At 43.8% G+C, this 26,260-nt stretch overlaps 2 protein-coding genes and 2 pseudogenes across 6 annotated transcripts; 1 reads left to right on the top strand and 3 right to left on the bottom strand.

Moving 5' to 3' along the window:
* Positions 1 to 671: 671 nt before the first annotated feature.
* Positions 672 to 5,369, bottom strand: LOC125546289 (disease resistance protein RGA2-like). The gene is made up of 2 exons (XM_048710506.1): positions 1,439 to 5,369; positions 672 to 1,051 (listed from the first exon to the last, which is right to left on the bottom strand). The coding sequence occupies exons 1-2, from the start codon at positions 5,367 to 5,369 to the stop codon at positions 1,005 to 1,007; spliced, it is 3,978 nt and encodes a 1,325-aa protein (XP_048566463.1). The 3' UTR covers positions 672 to 1,004.
* A 91-nt stretch (positions 5,370 to 5,460) lies between these two features.
* Positions 5,461 to 7,423, bottom strand: LOC125546292 (BTB/POZ domain-containing protein FBL11-like). 5 transcript variants are annotated; one of them, XM_048710507.1, is made up of 5 exons: positions 7,101 to 7,422; positions 6,875 to 7,001; positions 6,460 to 6,595; positions 5,725 to 5,881; positions 5,461 to 5,600 (listed from the first exon to the last, which is right to left on the bottom strand). In XM_048710507.1, exons 1-4 carry the CDS (start codon positions 7,340 to 7,342, stop codon positions 5,817 to 5,819), a joined length of 570 nt encoding a protein of 189 aa, XP_048566464.1. In that variant the 5' UTR covers positions 7,343 to 7,422; the 3' UTR covers positions 5,461 to 5,600; positions 5,725 to 5,816. The 5 variants fall into 5 exon arrangements, with proteins under 5 accessions (XP_048566464.1, XP_048566465.1, XP_048566468.1 ...); XM_048710508.1 differs by having other exon boundaries at positions 5,481 to 5,608; XM_048710509.1 differs by lacking the exon at positions 5,461 to 5,600 and having other exon boundaries at positions 5,766 to 5,881; positions 6,366 to 6,595; positions 7,101 to 7,423.
* Positions 7,424 to 8,170: 747 nt separating this feature from the next.
* LOC125547361 lies at positions 8,171 to 9,309 on the bottom strand (annotated as a pseudogene).
* Positions 9,310 to 13,794: 4,485 nt separating this feature from the next.
* LOC125546291 lies at positions 13,795 to 25,208 on the top strand (annotated as a pseudogene).
* Positions 25,209 to 26,260: the final 1,052 nt, after the last annotated feature.

Genomic DNA, 26,260 nt, shown 5'->3' with positions numbered 1-26,260 from the left:
ATACAAGTCATATATTACAAAAAATATACCAATATAAATGTTCTATTTTCAAACCGTATATTTTTTGTGTTATATAGTTTATATTAAAGTGATAAAATTGACAACCTAGATATACGCACAGGACTTGTAAACTGAAACGGAGGGAGTACTAGATATTACTATAAATATGTTTTCCGAAACACACTAGAAAATTTACATTGAGATCCTTGGGGTGCCGAAGCCCTGTCTGTTTTAGCTTCAACAGGCCTTAAATTAGTGTTGGATTACTTCACTTGCAAAGTTGCAGTGGTTGTACTTGCAACGTTTGCCGAACACCCCAGTTGCAGGATTAGCTGCATATTTACTCTCAAACCTATATATGCCAAAGGAGATAGTATATACTCCCTCCGTCTCATAATATAAGAGCGTTTTTACACTAATATAAAGCTACAGCAAGAGGCATTTATTATTCTATTTTATTTTCATAAAAGAGAGGCCACCTTTTCCGATTTCTATTAAAGAAACCAGGGTTCAGAACTGACTGTCAAATACATAAACTGCTCAAACCAAATAAGGAAGGGCAGACCCGAACTAATTAACTTGCGGAAGCTCGAGCTAAAGCACAGATCAACATCAAGACCTGGGGGCGGGGGGGGGGGGGGGGGGGGGGGAGGGGGGGGGGGTAGCATAAAGAGAACAATATAAGACTCCAGCTTCATTACAGCAGAAGAGGAAACAGCTAGTCTGTCCACATGAGACATCTACATATCTGAGTTACAACCAGTCTGTTCTTGGCATGTCAATGAATGTAGCTAACTGAAAGCGCGGCAATACATACTTCATAGAAACATGATTCCTACTCCAGGTACCCTGGATGTGCGGAAGCAGCTTCATAAAGGAGCCGCACGCAATCAACAACAGAAGAAATCTCAGAATACGACCCGGCCATATAATCGAATTGAACCTCCTGCTGCTCCTTGGTAGATTCCCAGGGTGATGGTGTCCATATCAACAGCATACTTCTCTCAGCGGAAGGCATTTCTCCATGTCTTGGGCTTCAGAAGACTAGGCTCTGTTTCACAAATGATGTCATGGAAAATTGGTAAGTACTGTATATTAATGCAGCATCAAAGTTTACACTGAAAAAACGTGCACTGAAGAGACGAATAATTTACATACAATTGATATTTACTCCAGTTTTGGGTTGTAGTACTAGTCATGCGGTTATCATTATCTTTGGTGTGTGCTATTACAGTTATCTAAGAACTTGATTAAATATGCTCTCTACTCTAGTGTAGTAGTTAGTGTAAGTGTGCATGAATCAGGACCCCTTAATTATGTAGTAGTAACTAGCTAGAGCAAACAGATCCAGCTCGAGTAGTAGTATATGTGGAAGGATGTCTGAATTTGTTGCTGAGATATCACAAATCAATAGAGAAGCAAACTGGCGCGTGCGTACCTTGATGACGGGCATCTAGAAATTTTGACACAAGGCAGCTTAGCCGTTGCTGCAGGCATGCAGGGAGACTCTTTATGCCAGGGCAGTTTTTAACGGTAAGATATTGGAGGGATGAGTATGCTTGCGGCCCGTCTGGTAGGGATGACAGGGTTTTGCATCGTGCAATGTGAAGGACCTCCAACAATGGCATCTCTCCTGATTGAAATTCTACTGATCTCAACTCACCGCACCCATTAAATATTATTTCCTTGAGGGACGGCGGAAGATTGAGGACCCCTGTTAAGCTGTCACACTCCCGTATGTCTATTTCTTCTAAACATGGAAAGAGAATATGCTCCTCCATGGCCATGGCTGATGACCCTTGAATAATCGACGATGCCGACTCTCCCTGCTGCAGCCTACTGCTGGATATAGACTTGAGCTTGCTGCAACCAGTAATTCTCATTTTCCTCAGGGATGCAGGGACTTCGAAGACCTCTACCATGCTTTTACAACCATATATATTGAGATACTCGAGACGTGGCAGGAGCTCACCCGAGGATTCTGATGCTGTTGGTGGCTCAGCTACAGGAGCTTGTGCATATCCAACCAGTTGTTCACAGGATATAATCTTTAGACTCCTCAAAGATAACAAGCTTCGGAACTCTTTCTCTGGCCAGTGCACAAGCGCAGCAGAATCTTTAATGCATAAGCGCTGAATCTGCACAAAACATGCACATAGCTCAGTTACACCCGACCTAAAGCCAATTAACTCCATATTTGCCAGAGGGAAATCACGACGATTCCATTTTTCCATGACGCCCACCACTTGTGTCAGACTATGATCAGCTGCCACAGAGGTTGTTTCCGAGTCATCATCATGCCTTCGCAGTGTCAGATTGGTCAGTGAAGTCATATGTGTCGCTACCCACAGGAACATTTCTTCCTCACTTCCCAGCATCTCGAATACACTGAGCTTTGGTGATTTAGCTTTTGTTGACAGCTTTGGACAAACATTTTCTTGTTCTGATAATTCTGTCATCTTTTCACAGCCTATAACAGACAACTTCTCAAGCTGAGGAAACATTATCTCATCTTCTTGAGATCCATTGACTGCTCCCCATCTCTCAAAGCTCATTAAATCTCTCAATATGAGAACCTTCAATGCAGGAAATGCTGAGGGTGCCATACCATAATCCCCACCAAACGGTGCTTCCGGTAATGCGGTCAGCAGAGGGCAGTTCTGGATTGTAAGTTCCTCAAGCCTAGGAAATACAATGTGTCCTCTTTGAGTTCCTTCGATTGCCTCCCATCTTCGAAAGCTTTCCAAGTCATCCAAGTAGAGCACTTTCAATGCTGGAAATGCTGACCGTGCCATTGCACCATAAGATTCTGCAAGCAGTGTTGCTTCTGGTAACGCTGTCAGCTTTCCACAGCCAGCAATAGATAACTTCTCAAGCTGAGGAAATGTCATCTCTTCTCCTTGTTCCTCGTTACTTATGTCCCACCAGCTCTCCAGACATTCCAGAGATTTTAGTGTAAACTCCTTCAGATTTGGAAAAGTGAAGGGTCTATCACAACTGAATAACCGTTGCAGTTTTTTACAATGAGAAAGATGGATCTCAACCATGTTTCGCCACAAAGCCATCCATGTCGGAAAGGTGGTGCCTCCGTAGGATTCTATCCTTACAGCTTGCAGACCATCATGAGGTTTGAGACCCTCGAGCACTCTTGCATCATTGATGCAACCAACAGTCCATTTTAATGTGAGTTCTCGGAGTTCCTTCTTCTTTCCGAGATTTGCCGCTTTTGCATCTTCTTCGGTCACATTCTCTAGCTGATGTAGGTCCAGCTGACCACCGAGGTTTAACTGTTGCAACTCTCCAACACTGCTGCACTCAGAGCCAATTGGACCTGCTACAAAACATGTAAATGTCCGTAGGGAAATGAGTTTTCGGAGGTCACTAGGCATGTTCCTCATCTCTGGACAACCATGAGTGTAGAGGTGACGGAGGGCAGTCATATACTTCATTTGTCTTGGAAGCCAACGAAGCTCGCGGCAGAAAGATATGTTCAATGTTTGCAGGTTGTATAGAATGCTTATATCTTCAGGAAGTGATGCGATACCACTTCTTGAGAGATCAAGGTACCTCAGGTGATGCAGATGCTTTGATTTCAAGGGAAATGATCTGCTCCATGTACAGAGCCGTAATGCCTTCAAAGAGCTGTATTTTGATAAATGCTGCAATGGATCTTCCATATAACAATCACACAGAAGTGTCTGCATAGCTGGAGATCTTTTCGCCATAGAATCATTCAAAATAGTTTCTGGTTCTTCACAAGACAAAAGTAAGTGGCGAGCTGTATCTGAAAGCCACTCAATCTGACTTGGTTCCTCGGGTGCATGAGCACATTCTTTTTCCATTGTCGACAGTGCAACATCATGCATAAGATCGTGAATTTTACATGTATGTTGGGAATAACTATCCCCGATGTGCATAGTTTCGTGGAATGAAACTTGGACTTGCTTCACATCCACAAAGAATGACCTTGAGGCTAGCTCACTGAAAATCCGCTTGCCAATGGTTTCAGGACTAACTTCATTTTGGTGCTGAATAAACCCATGTGCGATCCACAGTTGGATCAGCTTGTCCACATCAATCTTGTAATCTTTGGGAAACATAGCACAAAAAGCAAAGCACTGCTTCATCTGCGACGACAAGTCATTGTAGCTGAGCTTGAGTATTGGTAAAATTCCAGATTCCTCAGTGCAAACATTGCTTCTGCTTGATATAGCTTTCCATTCTTCCTCGCTGCTCTTTGTATGGAGCACAGAGCCCAGTGCTGTTGCCGCCAAAGGAGAGCCACAGCATCTCTTGACAATTTCACCAACCATATTAACTAGCACGACAGGCCTTTCTTCTTCTTTCTGCAATCTGAATGCTCTCGTCTCGATAATTTCCTGTATGAAATTATCCTCCAAAGGTGCGAGATTATAGGCTTTAACTGTACCCATTATTTTTGCAACTCCTTCATCACGAGTAGTTGTCAGAACCACACTACCCTTGGCACCATGTGTTAGACGGGCCTTGAGCTTTTCCCACTTATCACTCTCTCGGTTCCACACGTCATCTAATACAAGGAGGAATCTGCGTCCACTTAGTACATCTTGCACTTGGCCTTTGTTGGGACTTGCTGCTTCAGCAATTTTTTTAGCCAGAGAATCAACATTGAAGTTGTCAGAGACACAAACCCAGATCAGCAACTCGAAATGCTTCTGAATTTCAGGTTCATTGTAAATGAGCTGCGTTAAGGTGGTCTTGCCTAGCCCCCCTATTCCAACAATGGGAACAACCATGAGACTTTCATTGCTGACTTGACCAAGTAGTATATCAACAATATTTGAAGTATCTTGGTCTCTTGATCTGCTGATGATTTTCTTTGGATCGAAGATAACAGGATCTGTCTGCCTCCACTGCATGGATGCTGGTACTTGCTGCTGATATTTAAACCCAAAGGCATTCATCTCAGCCACAAGAACCTCAATGGCCTGCACAATGCTGCAGAGCTTCTTCCCCATTTTGTCACGGAATGCAAAACGGTTGTGGGTGGGGAAGAGTTTTACTACCTCGAAGCCGAGCTTGCTGTAGTGCCCATTCTTCTTGGCTTCGCGGCGGAGCGCCTCATACTTGAACTCGTCGAAGATCTCGTTCGCCTCATAAGCCACCCTCTTGACCTCCTCAAGCCAAGCCTTGGCCCCTTCTCTGTGGGACGCCGCCTGCTCAGCATCGGCAACGACGTCCAGGATGGCCAGCAGCTTGCGTTTGAGGATCCTGTGCTGCTGCTCCATACCCTCCATCACCTTGTACTGGTCCAGCAGGTAGCTGGACGCCTTCTCCTTCACAATAGACAGCAGTGGTCCAACTACCATGGTGGCCACCAGCTCTGCCATTGGAGTGCTCAGAGCTCGCGACACACGCAGAGCACAGGGAAATACAATTGCAGTGAGGGTGGAGAAGAGAATGGTGGTGTGAGCAAACTAAGCGTGCAGTACTTGCTTCTGAGCAAAGGAAGCCAGTGCATGTATTGACTTAATGGGGGACAAGTAGATGCGTTTGGTTCTTCCATTAATTACCACAATATAAATTAGCGGTTGCACTTCTTCCGACGAGTAGAGCTTGATCTGCACTCCTTGAAATAATCACAAGTCAACTGTCGAATCTTGCAACAGCTCAGAACTGGGTATTCTTTCTAGGCAATTAGCAGAGCCTAAATAGAAATAAACTAGTCACTGCAGCTGGCAGTACCTCAGCGCAGGGCATTGTTTCTTCGTTGAGGTATAATAATAGGGACAACTAATTGAGCCTTCTGACATAGCACTTTAATAGCGGAGGCATCTTTATTTCTTAACTTGATGATGCCCCGAAGTTGCTGCGGGAATACATGCTACATACCGATGACTTTCTGCAGGCAAACCAAAGAAATGGCTATCAATTAGTGGAAGCAGTAATGTATGAGCACATCAAACCAAAAAAGCACCAAAAACAGTGAAACACAACATTGAAATGGAGTATAGTTGTACCTACAAAATTCTGAGCTAGATATCCTAGAACTACGTCTTCAACAAAAGTAACCCCTACAGCCAAAGTTTTGGGTACCGAATCCCAAAAAAATACCCAGGGGGGGGGGGGGGGGGGGGGGGGGGGGGGCGGTTACCGTGGTTTCCGTTCGAAATTTTTAAATGAGTTCGAATTCAAATATTTGGGGCAAGTCAATTTATTAACGATCTGAAATTATTCACAAACATGTACATGGCGCAGTGGTTGTTTGCTCAGCTTCAGCTAGATGTCTATTGGTGATCTCGAGTTCGACCACTTTTTTTAAAAAAAAATTCTGCTGCACACATCCATATAATTAGCCAAAAAGAAAACCAAGGGAGAATTCGAACCAGCAACGTTGGGTTGGCGTTGAAGGCCGGACGCGCTAGCCACTGCACCATAGATTTATACATGTGCATTGTCGGACGAAAACATCACACTCACCGTGCTTTTGAGCGAAGTACCAGGCCTCGATTATGAAATCCAACGGTACCACCATGGAGGAACTTTGAGATCCCATGGTTCTGAACCACCTTTCACAGTCCGCTAGAAGGCTCTCGACAGCGAGAAACAGAGCACCCTGAGAGGACAAAGTATCATTGTGTTGCGCCCCCATGTCAGAAGCCGAGCAGCACAGCAGGACCATACCATACACAGACATAACTGAAGCCGAAAGTAAGCAAAATGCATCATCCAACCAAATGACCACAGAGCTCAGGCACTCGAGCTAATTGGTAACATTAGTATGTAGGAGATCGCGAAGCTCCCGGGAGGTTCAAAAGCTGTATTCAAGGTTCAAAAGAAAAACTCTAAACATGCTGATTTCACTGCGATAAGCTACTGACAAGAGGATGGATACCTCCAGCAGCGGCAGGAAGTTGTCGTGGGAGATCGTGAAGCTCGCGGGGGGATCGAAGAGGTACCGGAGGACCTGCACGGCGGCGGCGAGGTCGCAGCTGATCCGCACGTAGCCGCTGCCCGATTCGCTGCAGGCACCGTTCAGAGAAATCGAGCTGACTCGCTTAGTCGCTTGCTTGGGAGATGAATCGTTAGCGCAGGAGCCAGGAGGCTGGGTGTTTGCTGACCTGAAGCTGCCGCCGAGGAGGGCGCGGAAGTAGGAGGAGCTCTCGATTAGCCTGCTCCGGTCGGCGCGGACCGCGAGGACGGTCGGGGACGGGAGGGGGCCGGCGAGGGCGGAGACGGGGATGGGGGGAGGTGGAGGCGTGGAGGATGGGGATGCTGCTGCGTCGGTGATCTCGAGGACCACCGTGCCGGCGGCGGCGGCGGCGGCGGCGGCGCCATCTTCCCCGTCGCCGGCGGCGGACATGCGTGGCTGGATACGGGCCGCTTGTTTCGAGCACGGCGGATTTGAGAGTGAGGATGAGAGAAGTCCACCCCTTGGTAAACACGGGCCGGGCCAAAATCAGTTGGGCTGTAACAACTCATGAGAGAGGGGGCGGTGGTGTTAGATCTTGATTACATCACTGCTTTGCAACGTGTTTCTTTCCTAACTAGATGATACCCCGCGCTTTGCGGCAGGAAAATTTAGGTATACATAAAAAATGAAAAGCAGGTGATGAGCATGAATATTAAGTGACATTTGCACCACATGTGCACAAGTATGCATGCCATGCATTTTCTCAAGTAAACTATCACCAAACGGCCGAAATTGTTAATCTAACCACCCTGAAGGGAACTACATTGTGATTTACTATTAGCAACACTACATTTGTTATTTAAAATAACATAACGATCTTGCAGCTAACTGAGGATATTTTTTTTTCTAGTACATTTTTTTAGCATCTGTGCATTCAGATGATGAATGTAAAATTTATTTGTAAATTGGTAAAATCCAATTATTCTCTCTGGGGACCCATAGAGATACAAAAAAGATACTGCGAGCTCCAATCAAGTTATTATGCCGAGGGCCGAGAGCTAATATTACTCAGAGAAATTAATTAACCGATTAAAAAGGGGGAAATGATGTTAGCTCTCGGCATAAGGAAAATAGCAAACCTGAATGCATCACAGATTTCAAAAGTACTTTTAAGGAACAATTGAACAAATTAGAGTGCCTAGCAATGGCATCTGCTTACATGTGGAATCTGCCTTATCTCTAAAGTCGTGGCTGCAATATAAGAGTGTTCCATGTGTGTCACCACATCTCTGTAGGTTGAGCAGGAAATAGGCTACAGGAAAAAAACACAATTAATAGAATAAAAAGGGAATGGCACACGAATAACCTAGCATCTTTTCTGTTACCGTTGCATACCTAGGTTCTTTGTATGGCGGCAACAGCAAAATCAGACAATCATAAACATAAGTAGAAACAAACATTGATGAACTTCTTATTCAGAAATGCAAGCTAGATGTGAGTTCATATTCAGATTGGGGTTTAAGCCCGAATGAAGAGACAAGGGAATTATGTACCATATTGGGCTAGGTTGCTCCGTGGCAATGGCATCAGCAATATTGGGCAGAGGATTCAACAGTGGCGGCCGCATTTTCCGCTGATTTGTTTTTTTTTTGCAATAAAACAAATCCAAATCGTTCCTGGAAGTTATATTCTGAACATCTAGAATGGCGAGAAACTTGCAAAGCATTCGTTAGTATCTTACCTTCTTGATCTGCTAATGATTTTCTTTGGATCAAAGATAAGAGGATCCATCTGCCGCCAGTGCATGGATGCTGGCGCTCGCTATTGATATTTAAAGTCAAAGGCGTTCATCTCAGCCACAAGGACCTCAATGGTCTGCACAATGCTGCCAAGCGTGTTCCCCATTTTGTCACGGAATGCAAAACGGTTGTGGGTGGGAAAGAGTTTTACTAGATCGAAGCCGAGCTTGTTGTAGTGCCCATTCTTCTTGTCTTCGCGGCAGAACACCTCATACTTGAACTCGTTGAAGATCTCGTTCGCTTCGCAAGCCACCATCTTGACCTCCTCGAGCAAAGCCTTGGCCCCTTCTTTGTGGGACGCGTGTGCTCGTCGTCAGCGATGACGTCCAGAATGGCCTACAGCTTGCACTTGAGAATCTTGTGCTGCTCCTCCATGCCCTCCATCACCTTGTACTGGTCAAGGAGGTAGCTGGACGCCTTCTCCTTCACAGTGGATGGCAGTGGTCCGACCAGAGTACTCTTCCAACCACCATGGTGGCCACTAGCTCCATCATCACTTGAAATCATTTGATAGGTGTAGAATGTTGTTGCCAAAGAAGATGGCTTCAGCCTTATTGGTGTATTCTTTTGTAACGTCTTGGTGAATGGAGTAATTAAAAAATGGTTGTATATATGCATCACCCTGATCTAGAGGCCAGGGTCATCGTCCTTTTTGAATTTGTTTTTGAAATAAGCTACTCGATTACCTTCTTCACATTGTTTTTTTCGTTTGACATAGATTAATAGGGACAACTATTCTGACATTGCACGTTAACAGGTCGGGCATCTTTAGTTCTTATCTCTACTTTTATAAAAAATCGAGTTGGTGATGATGGTGTGCCTGCCATCTTACAGTATAGACCGTCTGATCTATATCTGACGGACAGAAAGCAAACTACAGCAATTTTTCAAAAAGATACGCGCACCTCTCTGCACATTTGCAGATAAGCATTTTCATCATTCATCCTTGTCTCCCACAACCTCATTGTTGAGCAATTAAAAAACGAAGCCTCTGAAACAATCTGGCATGGTGGGCGCTGCCGGCATCGGCCATCCCCATGCCTCCGCTCAGTCTGGCCATCAATCACCACCACGCCCCACTCCTCCTCACCTTATATCTCCTCTTTTTCGAGATATCATTAGTTTCTACACATGGGATTACTCCCGCATGGGTCAATCACAACAAGTGTTTTATAAAAAAATGCATCTTGATGTTCCGTACAATGCACGGGCCACAATATAAACTGATGGTTGTACTTGATAAAATACTCCTACAAACAAATCGAGCTTTGATCTGCACTTCTTCAACCAATGGCAATTTATCGCAACTCAACTACCCAAGCTTGCAACAACTCAGCAATAGTTGTTCCCGCTGTCTGTACCTCAGCAGGTATTGTTAATTTCTGGATTGACGTGTAAAAACAGGGACAGCTAACCAAACCTTCCAAAATGTAATAGCAGGTATTGTTAATTTCTGGATTGACACACTCCAAAATGAACGGTTAAAGGGAGTATCAGCTTACACATGCAGCTGGCGATATAAAATGAGCCTTTGTACAACGGCAGTCTTGACTGATCAACTCAATCAAAGAACGGAAATACCAAAGTCCCTTTCTACACCCGAGCTCTCAAATGAGCTCGGGATGAACAGTAACTCGAAAAACATTTAAGGATGTCCAAAAACTCTGAATTTTTTTATGGAAGACTTTGCCAAATTTTCTAAGGGCTTGCAGAATTTCATTACGAAATCACAATTCTGGAAGTCGTGGCAAACAAAATTTAGTGCTCTGAAATGCTTTCGAAAGTACCATTATCAGATTATCGATTTTGTTTTTTTACCATGATTTTCACAAATGTGATTTCATGATGAAAATTTGCAGGCTCTTAAAACATTTGTCATAAAACAAATTCAGATTTTTTTAAATATTTTTCAATTTTACTGTTCACCCAAGCTCGGTTGCAAAAACTTCATGTCCCGGAAATACTACGACTCTACAAGCAGGGAGGGATGTAATAGTAGTACATGAAAAGTTAAGGGGTAACTATTCTCATCATACGTCTGGTGGAAGGAAATCGGCAGACCAATCATTTGCCGTTGATTCATGTTTCATCCCACGGCTATGATGTCGTTGCAGATATGTTGTAATCTCCCATAAGTATTCCTCTAATTTATCGGCATGTTTTTGCCTCCCCAAGGCTGTTAAGTGCCAACTTATGATTGGGTGATTAGGAGGACGGTGGTATAAGTCCTAGACTTACACGGATTCTCGCATTTGTAGGATTTATTTCAGGACATCTATAAATGTGCGTTCAGTGAGATAAGACGTTCTCGTCGACTATGAAAGCGTCTGTGGTGACTTCGTCGATCTCAAGATGATGTCTCGGCTCATTCTTTTGAAGGTACTCATGGGGTAGGGTGTGTGCCTGTCTTCATAGGATGAGAGTATATGCATATGTATGAGCGTCTGCTTCTGTATTGTGTTAAAAAAGTTATTCGGCTGCTTCCACCTCCCACAATCCTGTATATCTTCAACTAAACCATGTGCACTTGCGGTTGCAGCCTTGCAGCCCATGAACGGCAGCTGCGTTTTGGGCTGAATTACTGGCGGTGGGGGTGGCGGATGCGTTTCTAGGCTCGAGTGACAACGGCGTCGGGCGTGGGGGTTTATAGGAGGATTGAGGGGTGGTAGGCACAATGCGCTGTGGTGGCAGGCGACTCAGCGCAATGGTGGTAGGTGCATGCGGCATGTCACAGCGGAAGCGCGGCAAGCGGCGCAGCAGTGGCGTGTGGTAGGCTAGTGTGGTAGCCAGCACTGCGGTGCGTGCGGCGCAACCATGGCGTGTGACAGGCGGCACTGCCGCTCGCTCGCCTTGTGGGAAACCGCCGCCTCGAGCGATGCGATTGACTCGCTAATTGCGTATGTGCCATTTTTTTCATGATAATATGTGTCTCATTCATATCATAAAGAATCACGTAAAGACCGACATGACAAAACTAAAAAGATAGTAGAACATCTCTGAGCTTGACACCAACGCTCGTCAACTGCTTCTGGCACCACCACAGCAGCCACCGAAGAAAAGAATGACGAATCACCACCTCACCCGAGCTCGACGCGGCTCCATCGCTGATATGCAGCTTTGCGGACCTCCAAAGTGGCTCACCAAAAGTGAAGCCCTTGCCGTTGAACGAATCAGACCAGGGCAACACCCCGGACACGCCATCGAACTCCAGATCTGGCACCCCACCACGACTAAGACGCTGAAGGAGGAAACCATACCTGCCATCCACAAACCATGAGCCCAGCAGATATTCCGTCTTCCAGATGTTGTCGATGCAGACCACAATCTGCATCCGCTCCTGGACTACCTCCCAAGCTCCGCGTCGACGCTGGAGCAAACGTCGTCGCAACGGCGGAGCCCGAGGACACAGGTCCACCACGAGGATGCCGCCGCCGCCACACCATCCTTGCTTGAACAGACTGGTTTCCAAATCCATCCCTAACCATAGGACCGATGGCCTCGTCAGGGAAGGATTCGAAGATTCATTATTCAGCGCCGCCATCGTCATCACCGAAGCAAAGACGATGAACAACCTAAAAACCTAAACTATAAAGGAGAAAAATCGATCCACACGCGTGGATCCGGCGGCCCCCCTCACCACCGACGACCGAGGTCGCCGGCGGAGGGGAGCCGCCGGAGAACGGCGTTGGGAGATTGGCCCTGGCGGCGGCTAGGGTTGCAGCCGCCAGGGACGCGAGGCTGGGGCGCTGAGCGAGGCGGTTGGTTAGCTAATTGCGTATGTGCCATGCACACCGGGTCGCTATGTGCGGTACGTACACAGAACGCGTATCGATATGGCCGGACGGGCGACCAATTTTTTTAGAAAATAGACCATCGTGCCATTTATTATAAACGGATGTGGACAGATCTTCGCCGTCGATGTGTTTGTACTGAAGCAGAAGTGAAGCAATATACCTAGGAAATAGTTTAGTTGGGATTTGTGAGAGAGGCCGAGAGGGGTCTATCTTTACTAATTTTTAAATCACGATTTGTGTTGGATCCATATAACAACAGCGATACGATTGCCTTCATCCTACTGTGCATAGTTTCCCAATGTTGTATAATCCCACAAAGGTTCTCTGTGTGCAAGCCACAAACCTTGCATCTTAATCCATTTTGAGGACCTCTTTGATTCGCAGGGTTTGTAAAAAGCAGGACAAGCAAAAACGCACGAATATGTTGTCATGTCATCATCAATATTATAGGATGGCACAAACGAGAGGGGTCACATAATAAGGTAAAGCGATTGTTTGTTGTGATGAGCAAGGTGAGTTGTCTTTATCGACATACGAGGTAGAGCGATTGTTTGTTGTGATGAGCAAGGTGAGTTGTCTTTGTCGACATACGGCTCAGGTGGGCAGTTGTGCCTTGATTGGGACATGGTCGTATCGACGTAAGGGCTGCTGCCGGCCAGTTTGTGTACGAGGTGAGTTGTCTTCGTCTACAATCGTACTACGTAACAACCAGTAGTTAGTACCCAATTAACAAGAGGAGGAGACTATAGCAGCACACATCAAAGCATGGTTAATAGTATAACACCAAGAGCCGGCAATATAAAGTTGTCATGTCATTTATAAATAATCTAATAGCTCATCCATCATAGCATTAATACGTGCCCAATCTTTTTCTCTCACAAAGATTGTTGGGTCTCGTACTATAGCCGATGGTATAAGCTTGTAGCCCGCTTCTCTATCCCCTCGCCTTTCTTCTTCAAATAGGTATAAATTTTATGTGACATCTCTTGTAGCCGTCTTATACTTGCTCTAATGGGGGCGACCAAACATAACACGTGATGCTAAGCAAATAGTACAACGTAGTACTGGAGTAGTAGTACCCCATTAACACCACTGCTGTCCGCCGTGCACCCAAGCCGCGCACGCCATAAATACCTCCTACGCTGCGTGCTCCGCCCAGACACCACAAACGCACGCCCCAACGCGCATCAGCAGCAAGCCAGCAACATCAGCCAGGAGGAGGAGGAGGGCGATGGCGGCGGCGAACGGGGGAGGCGAGGCAGACCACCTGGCAGGTGAGAGGGCCACGGCGCAGTTCGACGTGGACGGCATGAAGGTCGCCTGGGCCGGCTCCCGCCACGCCCTCGAGGTCGCCGACCGCATGGCCTGCCTCGTCGCCTCAGACCCCGTGAGCACCCTTCCCGACATGATTTTCTTCCCCAAACGAATTCGACTTGTTTTGGCACTGGCAGTGCAGCGCACAAGAATTGTCTATAGCTTTAGCTTGTTTATCTGCCGGCCGAACTGACTGTCAACTTCAGCCACCATCGCGCACAGCTTTTGAGGAATAATATGTTCAACTCCATGCACCACGAATATGCTCAACTGTTGGTTTTAGAACACTACAAAAAATCACCCAGAAGCTTTACACGTACTCCCTCCGTCCTAAAAAATCACCCAGAATATTATTTTGTATGTATGCACGCAAGTACTATATATTATTATCTCCATCCCAAAATTGCTGTCTATCGTATGTAGACAAATCTCAAACAAGAATTTTGGAATGGAAGGAGTATGTGTGTAAATTATATTAGATTGCAAAAATTTGCATTATTATATGTATACTAGTCATCAACCCGTGCGGATGCACGGGCTAGTATATTTTTGGAACACATCAAGATATTAACAATAAATTGGGTACAATTTTTTTTACATATTTAAAATATACAAATTAAGAAATTCACCTATAAATCATTAGTATTGAAATCATCAAACATTTGCTTTACTGTAAGGCAAAATGTGTGTAATAGGTTATCTTAGAGAAGTAATAAGTTAATCGCAGATGAAATTCTGAAAAATAATCAAGGTTAGGATATATACTACATATAAAACGTATTTACGTGTCATGCTAAAAGATGTCAGAGGAAATACATTCTCATCTACTGTTGCAAAGTGACATAAATATATTGACAAAGAATTTCACTCTCTCATTTTTTGTCAACTACTGCACTCTCTAATGTATTGCAAGAGCCTTAACTTTAATGGACTATGATCTTTACCGAACTCCATGAGCCACAAATCAAAAATCTCCGGAAAATTAGCCACAAAAAAGGAGAATCATCATGATAGGAAAATTATCTGGCGACTCCACATGTTCATTTGTTTACCATCTGAAATATATCAAATATAAGCAAAAGGGTCTGCAGAAAAGCGAAGGAGACATTAGTTTATATCAGCACAAATAAGATAGCTATGCACCTATAGAATCTAGATGTTCATAGCCGATACAACCTCATGAATTTACAGCATTTAAAAATATCTCAATAACTATATTAGGCAATTACTATCTCTAGATACTTATGAATTTCAATCAGTTTGACTGGTTATTATTATCAAGTAAAATATCCACAAAAAGGTATTAAAAATCAATCGTCTATCAAAACAAAATTTCAAAGGGCCATCTCTGAAACAAAATGTAAATAAGTACATTAGCAATGCATCAACATTAGAAACCATTGTCTTACAAAGTAGTACACCACATATAGGACCCGACAATGAATATGTAAGTTAGATAAAGAAATATACCTATAGTCAGATTAATTGACAAAAGAACCATCTCCCTATAATTATATTTCAGTGCACCCAAGCATGAAATAAAATAGAGCTATAGGAACAATTTTATTTAGGAACATGTAGCTAAGCATACATGCAGTTCTGTAATCCAAAATGGAATTAAATGACAAAGAAACATGATAATTATTGGGAAATACAAAAATACCAAGTGATATACCATATAATAATCGAAGCTAATACGTAGAAGGTGTAGCTGAAAATGTTAGCTTTAGCATTAGATAGCATAACTTGGGCAGGGAGTTCCTTCCTACGTCCAGCACGTAGACATTTGCCATGTACCTATTTTAATTATAGATATAACCTTCTAAGATGATTCCCTTGCTTGTTAGGATAGTGAAATTGTATCATTCAGAGCTATGAACAATATGCAAGTTAGAGTCACATCCGGTTTATTTGAACATCTTATTAAGAAGGACGTAATACGTACATGCAACAACTGCAAACAGAAATTGTACCTCAGGCAAAAGTGACTAGCTCCTGATTTATGAATGTGTACTATATGTTTGCAAAAGGTGAAAATCAAGTGGAAGCATAGCACATCATTGTTCCAAAAGATTAAAAAATTAAGAGCACATCTTAATCCATGGGAGGCTACTGCTCAACACTCGCTCGGTGGCACATATACATCTGGTGCTACAATTGTTTCCAAATATGCTTTGACATGTCGTGGAGAGCATATGTGAACAGAACCTTTGTATTCTAAGTGATGACAATTCTCCATATTCTTGTGTATACAGTTATTGGATAAGCTGCGCAGACTGGTACAGTTCATCTGCTTAACTGATGACAAAGCTAGTAAAAGGTAAGGAGAAAACCAAGTGGAGCAATAGTCAGTAGATACTAATAGGCCAGAATACTAAGGGATGTTGAGCAATGTGATTATTCATAGAGCAGCCTGAAGCCTACAAATATCTCAATGCAGCAGGCAAAAAGTAAACCAATGAATATAGTATGTGTGTCGTAGTTATTTTGCATCATTGTCCGTAATGCATATATATATAAACAACAAAGTACACTTCCTTTACGAATTATTTTATTTAAATAGATGAATTCGGAGCTAAATTACTGAAATAAACTCATTTGTATTCTAAAGAGTACATATAATTAATCAAAATCTCACTTTGGCATGGTTCCAAATTATCATCTAAATGTCTGTTAATTGAACAGTACATAACATTAAAACTAAAGGAGATATTTTGAAAAGATAAGTATTTTCTTCAGGTTTTCATCTATACAAAGAATCAATGTATGGCACATACGTATCAGACCTCTGGAAAAGCAGGAAGTAACCAAAAGGAAAGAAGACACAGAATGGTAGAATTTACAGAACAACAAAAGTGAACAGTCACCTGGCTATTGTACAGGTTTGCTACCGAGGCTCCTTCGGTCCTTCCTGACAAAATCAATCCACCTGCCTGCTTGCACGGCTAGCTTGTGTAACTGTACGTGTTGCAGCCTGACAAAAGCATCGGCCATCAACTAATTCTTGGATCAAGCCTTGCTACTTACGTGTGCAAGTTTTGCAGAGGGCAAGTATTGGACAGGGTGTTCCTGGTCCTATAGTAATCGGGAAGGGCAACAATATATGCTTCAAGTCAGCTACATGGCTGCACCAAACTAATTGTTAAAAAGGAACAGAAGCCATAAGATATAAGATCTTCGTTCTGAATTTTAGACGCATTTACCAATGTATGTTTTCTATATCTTGACATGAAACTGAGTTCTCTTTCTATTGTTTATCTGTCCAATGTAGGGATGATTTGATTAAGTGAAGATTATATGCTCCTATTTTAGCCACTGTAACATGATAGATATCACGCACATATGGTTTGCTGTGCAGAGATTCCAGATATTAATCGCAAGTGTCACGCACTCATGCACAAAATCTACTACAGAATCATGTATTTCAGTGCGACAGCACAACTACATCCTATTAGTTCTACACATAAGTATTATTTCTTACAGATCTAAGGACACCACACGTATGATAAAATTTCTCTTTGGGAGATTAGGCTGCATGCAGTTTTTTGTCAACACAAACGCATCTAATCTGCCCCAACCAATGGTAGGGTGTAGGGTATAGGCATGTTCAAAACATTCTCATTCGAGTAAATATATAGCAAACTAACTTGACAAAAATGCACAATACATCAGATTCTTACCCAACCAAGACATACATACTTGTTGGTCGCTGTGTCCATCATTGGCCTGTGCTGGCTACGGCCAGAAGTGACAGCGCATGAAGAGTTGACGGAGACCTTGACCAAGAGCATAGCAAACCTAGACTGGTTACGAAGAGAGGTGATAGACACAGGGAAGAGGCGACGGAGACCTCGGCCAGAAGCACGGCCAGCGGGACGGAGCCCTTTCATAGGGGCCAAGAAAGCAGCGGGGTAGGCAGAGGCGATCTCTCAAGGAGTAGATGAACGTGGATATAGGGTAGGGAAAATAGAAATTAACGATCCTATAGATACAATGCGACCGATCGGATGAATCTGATTTAACTTGGGAAGAGGCTGTCCAGCGTATGAAGAAAGGAGACCGTGGAGGGAGTTTTTACTTATATTTTCAAAACTGAGAAAAGAGACCAAGGACTTGTAGATAGATTGAGAGGTAGGAGTTTTCTTTTAGGATTCTGATTCCACGAACGACCAAGAAAGGATTTGACTTTTTCTATGACTCAATCTACACCATAATAATTTGACTTTTTCTATGACTCAATCTACACCGTAATAATTCGGTCCCACCAGATGAACGGTTAGTAATTTCTGATTAACGTGGTAATTACTTGGGAGTCTGTAATTAGTATAGGTAGGTATAGGTATAGAGGTATAGATATAGATAGATTTGCTGCATATTAGAAAAAGTTTTTTGTTTCATTAAGAGTAATACCAATGCCACTAATTTATTCTCTCTTTGACAATTTTATTTTTGTATTATCTTTTAGTTTTTATTTCATTTTATTTTATAGGAACAATACCAATGCTACTAATTCATTCCTTGTTTTAAAACTTTTTTATGTAAATTTCACTACTATGTGTAAGTTGTCTGCAAATTTTATCATTTTTTTCAATTTTTTCTTAAAGGGTAGTACCAATGCCACTATACTTCAATTCTTCTTACAAAATGTTTTTTTTTCTGTTTGTAAGTAAGTAGTATACACGCAAGTACATAAACCATGTGTGAAATTATATTAGAGGGAAAGTTTGTAATATATATGCTTATTTTTTTACAAATTACAAAAAAGTGCAGTTTCATGGCAAACTTGTGTGCATTTTTTTTTCATTTTGTGTTCTTCTTAAAGGGTTTCGTTCTTCCCTAGAAAACTTCATTATTTTGTTATTTTTCTTTCTTCTTAAAGGGTTTTATTCTTCCCTAGAAAACTTCATTATTTTTTCTTCCTAGTTTTAGTACTTCTATTTTCTTTCTGCTTAGAGGATTTCATTCTTCCCTAGAAAACTTCATTGTTTTTAATGGGTTTCATTCTTTCCTAGAAAACTATATTATTTAGCTATTTATTTTTTTATATTATTTCAGTTTTTTCTTTAAGGGTAATACCAATATCATTCCACTGTTATATGGTTCTGCTTGCATATTAGGAAGAGCATTTTATGTGTAAAATGTGTGCAATATTTTTATTTGTTATCATTATTTTCATCATCTTCTTCTTAAAGGGCAATACCAATGTCAATAATTCAGTCTTTCTTCTTCTTCCTCCTGCTCCTAAGGCTGTGTTCGGTTGATAGGGTTGTGAAGGGGTTTTGGCAGGGATTGAGATGGATTTAATCCCCTACAAGTCACCCCACCCCCAAAAAAATCCCATCCAATCCTCTTCACAATGGGTGTAACCGAAGAAGGTCTAAAGGGCAATATCAATGGCACAAATTCATTTTTCTTTCAAAAACTTCATTATTATTTTTATGTCCATACAATTACTAAAGATTTATACAAACGTGTGCGTGCCTTTATGACTCATGTATGTACTCATATCCATCAAACCTAAAAGGTTCAACTAAGAATGGTGATGTACGTGCGACGCATCCTCACCCACTTCAAACCTATGGCCTTATGGTTCGGAGGTCGGGTTATCAAAGTCCAAGTGTCATTGCTCTTAATCGCCTTTATCTCCTCATCGATGGTGTGTGTCTAGTTAGGACTCTTGCTCGCCTTTATGAAGTACGCCTATTCCTCAACTCCAAGTAAACACAGTCCGAAGTACTTGAGCATAACAAGGTTTGCATACTTGTAGACTTTCTTGAGGGTCGTTTAGCGATGAGGCCCGGAGGAGTCCGTTGTAGTTTGTGAATGAGACGGCACAAATTCTTTCGGCGTCGATACACTTGAGGAAGTCGACAGAGTCCCGGACGTGGTAGATGCCGGGTCGACGGCATCATCGTCGTGACCATGACCATCATCTTGATTGCCATCATCACTATGCGCCCCGTTGTCAATGTCTTCACCGAGATCTCCACCCGTGTCATGCGCGTCATTGTCTCTATCACTTTGCGACCCATGCTCGTCGTCATTGGTGTCGGCGCCGTGGTGATTGCTGACACCATGGTCACCTTAGTTGGTCATCTTGCCATCCACCTGGATGTCCTCCCCTATATCATCATCACTTGGAAATTCAACCATGAATATGTTACTGTTTGGAGCGTCGTCGGCTGCCATCTTGGTGTCACATGAACGATCGAGTTTCTTCAAACACAATCACGTGAAACTTGTAGACGTTTGATTCGTGGGTCATAGAATAGGTATGCCTTGGTGTCAGAACTTCTCTCGCATCTGATAAACACCATCTTGGTGCTGCTATCGGCAAGCTTTGAGTGATGAGGCTCCGTTGTCTTCACATGCGCCACACACTACATCTTCCGTAGATTAGAAAAATTTGGCCTACGTCCGTAATTTCTTCATATAGAGTTGCCGATCACAGGACATTGGCGCCGCTCGTTCCTCCACCATTGGTCTCTGATTTCTCTCCCTTCTTCACCTTGTCGCCGTTCTTGTTCATTGTATCAGTAGCTTTTGTGAGCATGTTCATCCTGTTACTAGGATACTCAAGCTCTGCTTCTCCTGTTCCAAGCTTGATGATAGTCCGCCCATTGTATGGTGACCAATGGTCAGATAGCCCGCAAGAATCATCTGTAGCATGTGTTTTTTTTTAGCAAAACCGTCTGTCAACATCAATCAAACATGATCGCTCCCAGGCTTCAACACTCCACCTTCCTCATACAGTGCCTCTACTTCTTCAGTCTTCCCCCTTGTGCTTGGCTTGCTCGCTCCTTGACCTCTTCTTCAGAATGCTCCGAATACTGTACTAGTAGCTCTTATAAATTTGTTTGTTAGATTACCCTGTTGTGTATGCTATGTTTTTCCAGCTTGAAAACCGGTAGTCCACCCATTGTATAAGCAGCAGTGAGGCAGTTTCTAATGGCTGTTCTAGCAGTAGCATTTGGTTTTGTATTGAATTTTGTGTCGATGAAATATGTTTTGCTCAAGTAACCTGTGGTGACAATTAAGTATGAAATTCCCCTCGTTGAAAAGGGGTCACTTACTCTGTTACTTTTCGATCTAGGTGTTCCGCAAGGATACCAGGACGATGCTCTCCAGGAAGGAGCTGTTCAAGGATACGCTGAAGAAAGCGGCACATGCGTGGAAGCGCACCGTCGAGCTGCATCTCACAGGTTGCCCAACACAAACCCCATGCTTTCTCCAGCGTTTATTTGTTCTATGTCTGTACTGTTCACTGAGATACGTCCATGTTCTTTTTTGTGGATTAACAGAGGAGGAAGCAAACTTGCTGAGGCTGTACATCGACCAACCTGGTTATGTTGATCTCCATTGGGTATTTCTTACTTTTTCAAGAATACGCACAAGCATGAAATATATAGAAGAAATGGAAAGACACCCAACCATGCCAAGTTTAAAACATGGGCTGCAAAGAGATCTACGGCATGGACTACTCGCGAGCCAACCACCTATACAACTCCCGCAAGAAAACTGTCAACTCCCCTCTAAACAAGCCAGCCTTGGACCATGCCTTACTCTCCGCGCTGAAATCCTACCCAAAACATACCTCATTGTTTTTTTAACCCTACATACCACATTGGTCAACAGATAGATTCTCTTTGTGCAGGTTTCATCCACACTATTGAACTCTGATAAGTTTATCCTCGGTGTGCTTCAATGATATTTGATTTTTTTAGTCACTTGCAACTAAGAATATAAATCATTTTATCAAATTTTAAGCAACACTTAATGCAATAATCCTTGTGTAGGTCATGTTTGTTCCTTCCATAAAAGGGCAAGGAACGGAAGAGCAGCAGAAGAAGTGGTTAACGATGGCGTACAAGTTCCAAATAATTGGAACCTATGCCCAGACTGAACTTGGTCATGGTTCAAATGTTCAGGGTCTTGAGACAACTGCCACATTTGATCCAAGTACCGATGAGTTTATTATGCACAGCCCGACTCTGACCTCTAGCAAGGTAATATTTTGTTAAATTTACTTATTTATTCTAGGACTTTGCTTTCTTAGTTATATTTCCTTGGTGATTTAAAATTCATCAATGGCTTTTTTTCTTGGTTCATGATTTCCCCTCCCCTTGTGCAGTGGTGGCCTGGTGGCTTGGGAAAAACTTCGACTCATGCAGTCGTCTATGCTCGTCTCATAACGGAAGGAAAAGACTATGGCATACATGGTAAAGCCTTGTGCATCGCGGTGAGGTGACGCTTAAGTGGGCTTTTCCTTTGCGAACTGTAACTTATGTGCATCCGTATTTCAGGTTTCATTATGCAGTTGCGAAGCTTAGATGACCACTCTCCGCTCCTTGGCATTACTATCGGTGATATTGGTGGAAAATTTGGCAGCGGGGCATATAACAGTATGGATAATGGTGTTATGCGCTTGGACCATGTGCGCATCCCAAGGGATCAAATGTTGATGAGGTTGGTCCATTGGCATGCCTTGTTTTCTGCCACTTCATTTATGTGTTCACCGAATATATCTTGTTAATTTGATGTAATCCTCCTAAAGTATGCCATGCTTATTTCTTCTAGGCTTTCCCAAGTTACAAGGGAGGGAAAGTATGTGCACTCAGACGTGCCGAAGCAGCTGCTATACGGGACAATGGTTTATGTCCGTCAGACAATTGTCGCAGATTCTGCCAGGGCTTCGTCCCGTGCTGTTTGCATTGCTGTAAGGTATAGTGCTATCCGGAAGCAGTTCGGTTCAAAAGCTGGTGGCCCTGAGATTCAGGTACCATACTACAGTCCGCCTTTCTAATCGTCATTCTCAAGTAATCTGTTACTCTGGCCACACTCGAAACTACTTCCTCCGTTCCTAAATATTTGTCTTTCTAGAGATTTCAACAAGTGACTAAATACGGAAAAAAAATGAGTGAGTCTGCACTCTAAAATATGTCTATATACATCCGTATGTGGTAGTCCATTTGAAATCTCTAAAAAGACAAATATTTAGGAACGGAGGGAGTAGAAGTAAAGAAGTTGGATAAGATGTCAAGACAATTTCTTAGTGATGTTTCCTTAGCTATCTCACCACCAACAAGTGGGTAATGTATTTTACACTGCCTACAGGTCCTCAATTACAAGACTCAACAGAGCAGGCTGTTTCCTTTGCTGGCTTCAGCTTATGCATTTAGATTTGTGGGTCAGTGGCTTAAGTGGCTATACACGGATGTCACACAAAAACTGGAAGCTAAGGATTTCTCAACGCTGCCCGAGGCTCATGCCTGTACTGCTGGGCTCAAGTCCGTGACAACATCTGCAACAGCTGTACGTATATAATCAACTAATCCAGCAATGCCTTCAACAAAATACTCCCTCCATCCCATAATATAAGACGTTATTGCATCCAATATGTGAGTATATTGAATATAATAACGTTTTATATTATGGGACAGAGGGATTACTCGTTTACTGGTTTATCACCTGCATGGTCAAGCCAGTTTATATAATGGATGCATTTCACATTGAATTTTTCTGTAATATTAAAGCTAGCCTCTCTGTTATGCAGGATGCGATTGAAGAATGTCAGAAGCTCTGTGGTGGACATGGTTACTTGAACAGCAGTGGGCTTCCTGAATTGTTTGCGGTCAATCTTCCTGCCTGCACTTATGAAGGAGACAATGTCGTTTTGCTCTTGCAGGTCAGTTTGTTGTTTCATCATAGTTCCAATGCAACGCAGCTGGTCCATTTTAACCTGTTTTTTGTACTCCCACCGATCCATATTGCTTGTTGATCAAACGGACGTATCTGTATTTCATTGCTAGATACATCCGTTTGAGAGACAAGTATTATGGATCGGAGTGAGAACATTGGTTCAGTAAAGTAGTATAACTATGACCACAACCTCTGGTGCTCTCTACAGGTTGCAAGGTTTTTGATGAAGACTATTTCTCAGGTGGCCAGTGGAAAGCAGCCTGTGGGCACAACAGCTTACATGGGCAACATACAGCACTTGATGCAATGCAAAAGCGTTGTAAAGACAGGTATATCTTCAGGCAGGCTTTTTATATGATAGTAACTTCCAAACTGTATGAGACATTTTGTCTGGAGCTACTTTTTGGTTAAGCGATTGACCTTATGATCGATTGTCGTACTGATTCATGCATTTATTTATCATTCTCTATAGTGGAAGACTGGCTTAGCCCTGCTGCCATAAAGGAGGTGTTTGAAGCTAGGGCCCTGAGGATGGCGGTGAACTGTGCCCAGAACATCAGCAAGGCACCAAGCCAAGAAGAAGGTTCGTATTGCACATACTGAAATTTTTTTAAGAACCACATCACGAGGGCAGGAGGTTCCTACATTTCATTAAGAAGAAGAGAGAGATTGTCCAGTTTATAAGGGAAACCGGACGAAAAACCTAACATTTCCGGGCCGGGTTAATAATTAGGGAAAACCGAGTGAAAACCGAAAAACAGGAAAACAAAGACACTAGAGCTTGGGGTAGGCAAAAAAACATAGATGCAACATCAGGGACATCGAGCCAAACACGAGAGCACCAAGGCCCAAAGCCAGTTGGCGTGGCTCCAGTGCAACCGAACTGACCACCACACGCTCAATATAGCTCATCCATAACGAACCTCGCAACCGCCTACTGAATTAGAATTTAGAAACATCAAAGTGTACGTGGGTGCAACCTTGCAAGTAGCATCGTATTGGTGAATTACTAGGTGCACTCGGTTATATTGAATGATCTCGTGTGCCTTGTAGGTTTCTCCGAGCTTTCCCCAGATCTACTCGAGGCTGCTGTGGCTCACGTTCAGCTCATCATTGTGACCAAGTAAGCTGAACTTTGCTCTGGAGCCTGTATTTCCATATTTCGGAGCAACCAAGTACTCATCCATCTTTGTTCGCCCTATGCATATGTGTGCCAGGTTCATAGAGAAGCTGCAGGAGGACATCCCTGGGCATGGGGTGAAGGAGCAGCTTCAGAAGCTGTGCGGCATCTACGCGCTCCACCTGATCCACAAGCACCTGGGTGACTTCCTGTCGACGGGGTGCGTCACCGCCAGGCAGGGCGCGCTGGCCAATGAGCAGCTCGGGAAGCTCTACGCGCAGGTAATAAGAAGAATCAAGGCCAATCGATCTATGTTGGTAGGTAACAACACCTCCGGCAGAGACAGCAGATGACTCAAGTGAATGTTGTGGCGGTTGCAGGTTCGTCCGAACGTGGTGGCGCTGGTGGACGCGTTCGACTACACGGACCACTACCTGGGGTCGGCGCTGGGGCGGTACGACGGGGACGTGTACTCGGCGCTTTACAAGGAGGCGTGGAAGGACCCCCTGAACGAGACGGTGGTGCCGGACGGGTACCAGGAGCACCTCCGGCCGCTGCTCAAGCAGCAGCTCAAGCTCTCCAGGCTATGATATAATGAATCAATGAATCATCCTTCCCGAATCTTTCTCCCCAGTCTACGAGTACAAGGATTCATGTCGGAGTCCGTAATAATTTGATTTGATTGTTCACCTGGCAATGCAAAGGGAGCCACTGTTGTTAGCACAGCTATATTGTGAGAGCATCATTTTTAAGCCGCAAACTCTACATTATTTTATGTATGAATATGTTTCTAATGTTAAAGATCAAAAATGAAATAAGGTAAACATATTATTTTGTTTTTAATGGTTTCAACATCATATTTATACATTTGTTTTCAAGTTAGAGATATTATACTGCAGATAAAAGATATATTTCCAATGATATTTAATACTCCCATCGTAATTAAATATAAGACGTTTTTGCCGGTCGAATATTTAGTTTATGGGCGTCACATGACGCCGCGTGGCAAGGTGGACCCATCGTCGCGTCAGCCTAACCTGTCACATCGTGTGGTGGTCAGCTGTTTGACCGTGTGGATCATGTCGGGCCGCGTTTCCGGTCCAGAGTCCAGACATGCATTGGGCGCATCGCTTTGACCCGTCGAGTCTGTCTAACCACGACTTGGCGTGTGGACGACAGTTGGGCACCGCGAGACGACTATTGCCGACTCCGGAGGCCACCATTGATGGTGCCTTGTTGGCTTCTGAGGCTACCATTGATGTTGGGTCTCGTCGACCACCGGCCTCCCCGGTTTGCCCGGCCATAAATAGCCTGAGTACGCCGTGCTGCCGATGCACCCCTGCCCTCAACTGCCTTTAGCCAAATCTACTTCCCTCCTCGCCTCTGAAGAACTTGCATGGACCCGACTATGATGTCGGCCAGCGGCAGCGCCGACAGCAGCTGTAGGCGCGGAGCAGCGCCGGCGGGGTTCTAGCCATTCTCGCTGACAGTGGGTCAGGCCAACGACCCCACGCCATAAAACATCTTCGTGCCGCCCGCCTCCCGCCTGCAGTTGTGCTGGCATATCGGCGGCATCGGCTACGTGGTCGAGGGACCCGCCGTCCGCCGCGCTCAGCAGCGGCTTAGCCTTAGCGGCTGGTTC

The sequence above is a fragment of the Triticum urartu genome, chromosome 3 (genome assembly GCF_003073215.2).
Source record: "Triticum urartu cultivar G1812 chromosome 3, Tu2.1, whole genome shotgun sequence".
NCBI classification, from domain to species: Eukaryota; Viridiplantae; Streptophyta; class Magnoliopsida; order Poales; family Poaceae; genus Triticum; species Triticum urartu.
Note: the sequence above shows the minus strand (reverse complement) of the source record. Positions and strands in the feature narration are given on the sequence as shown.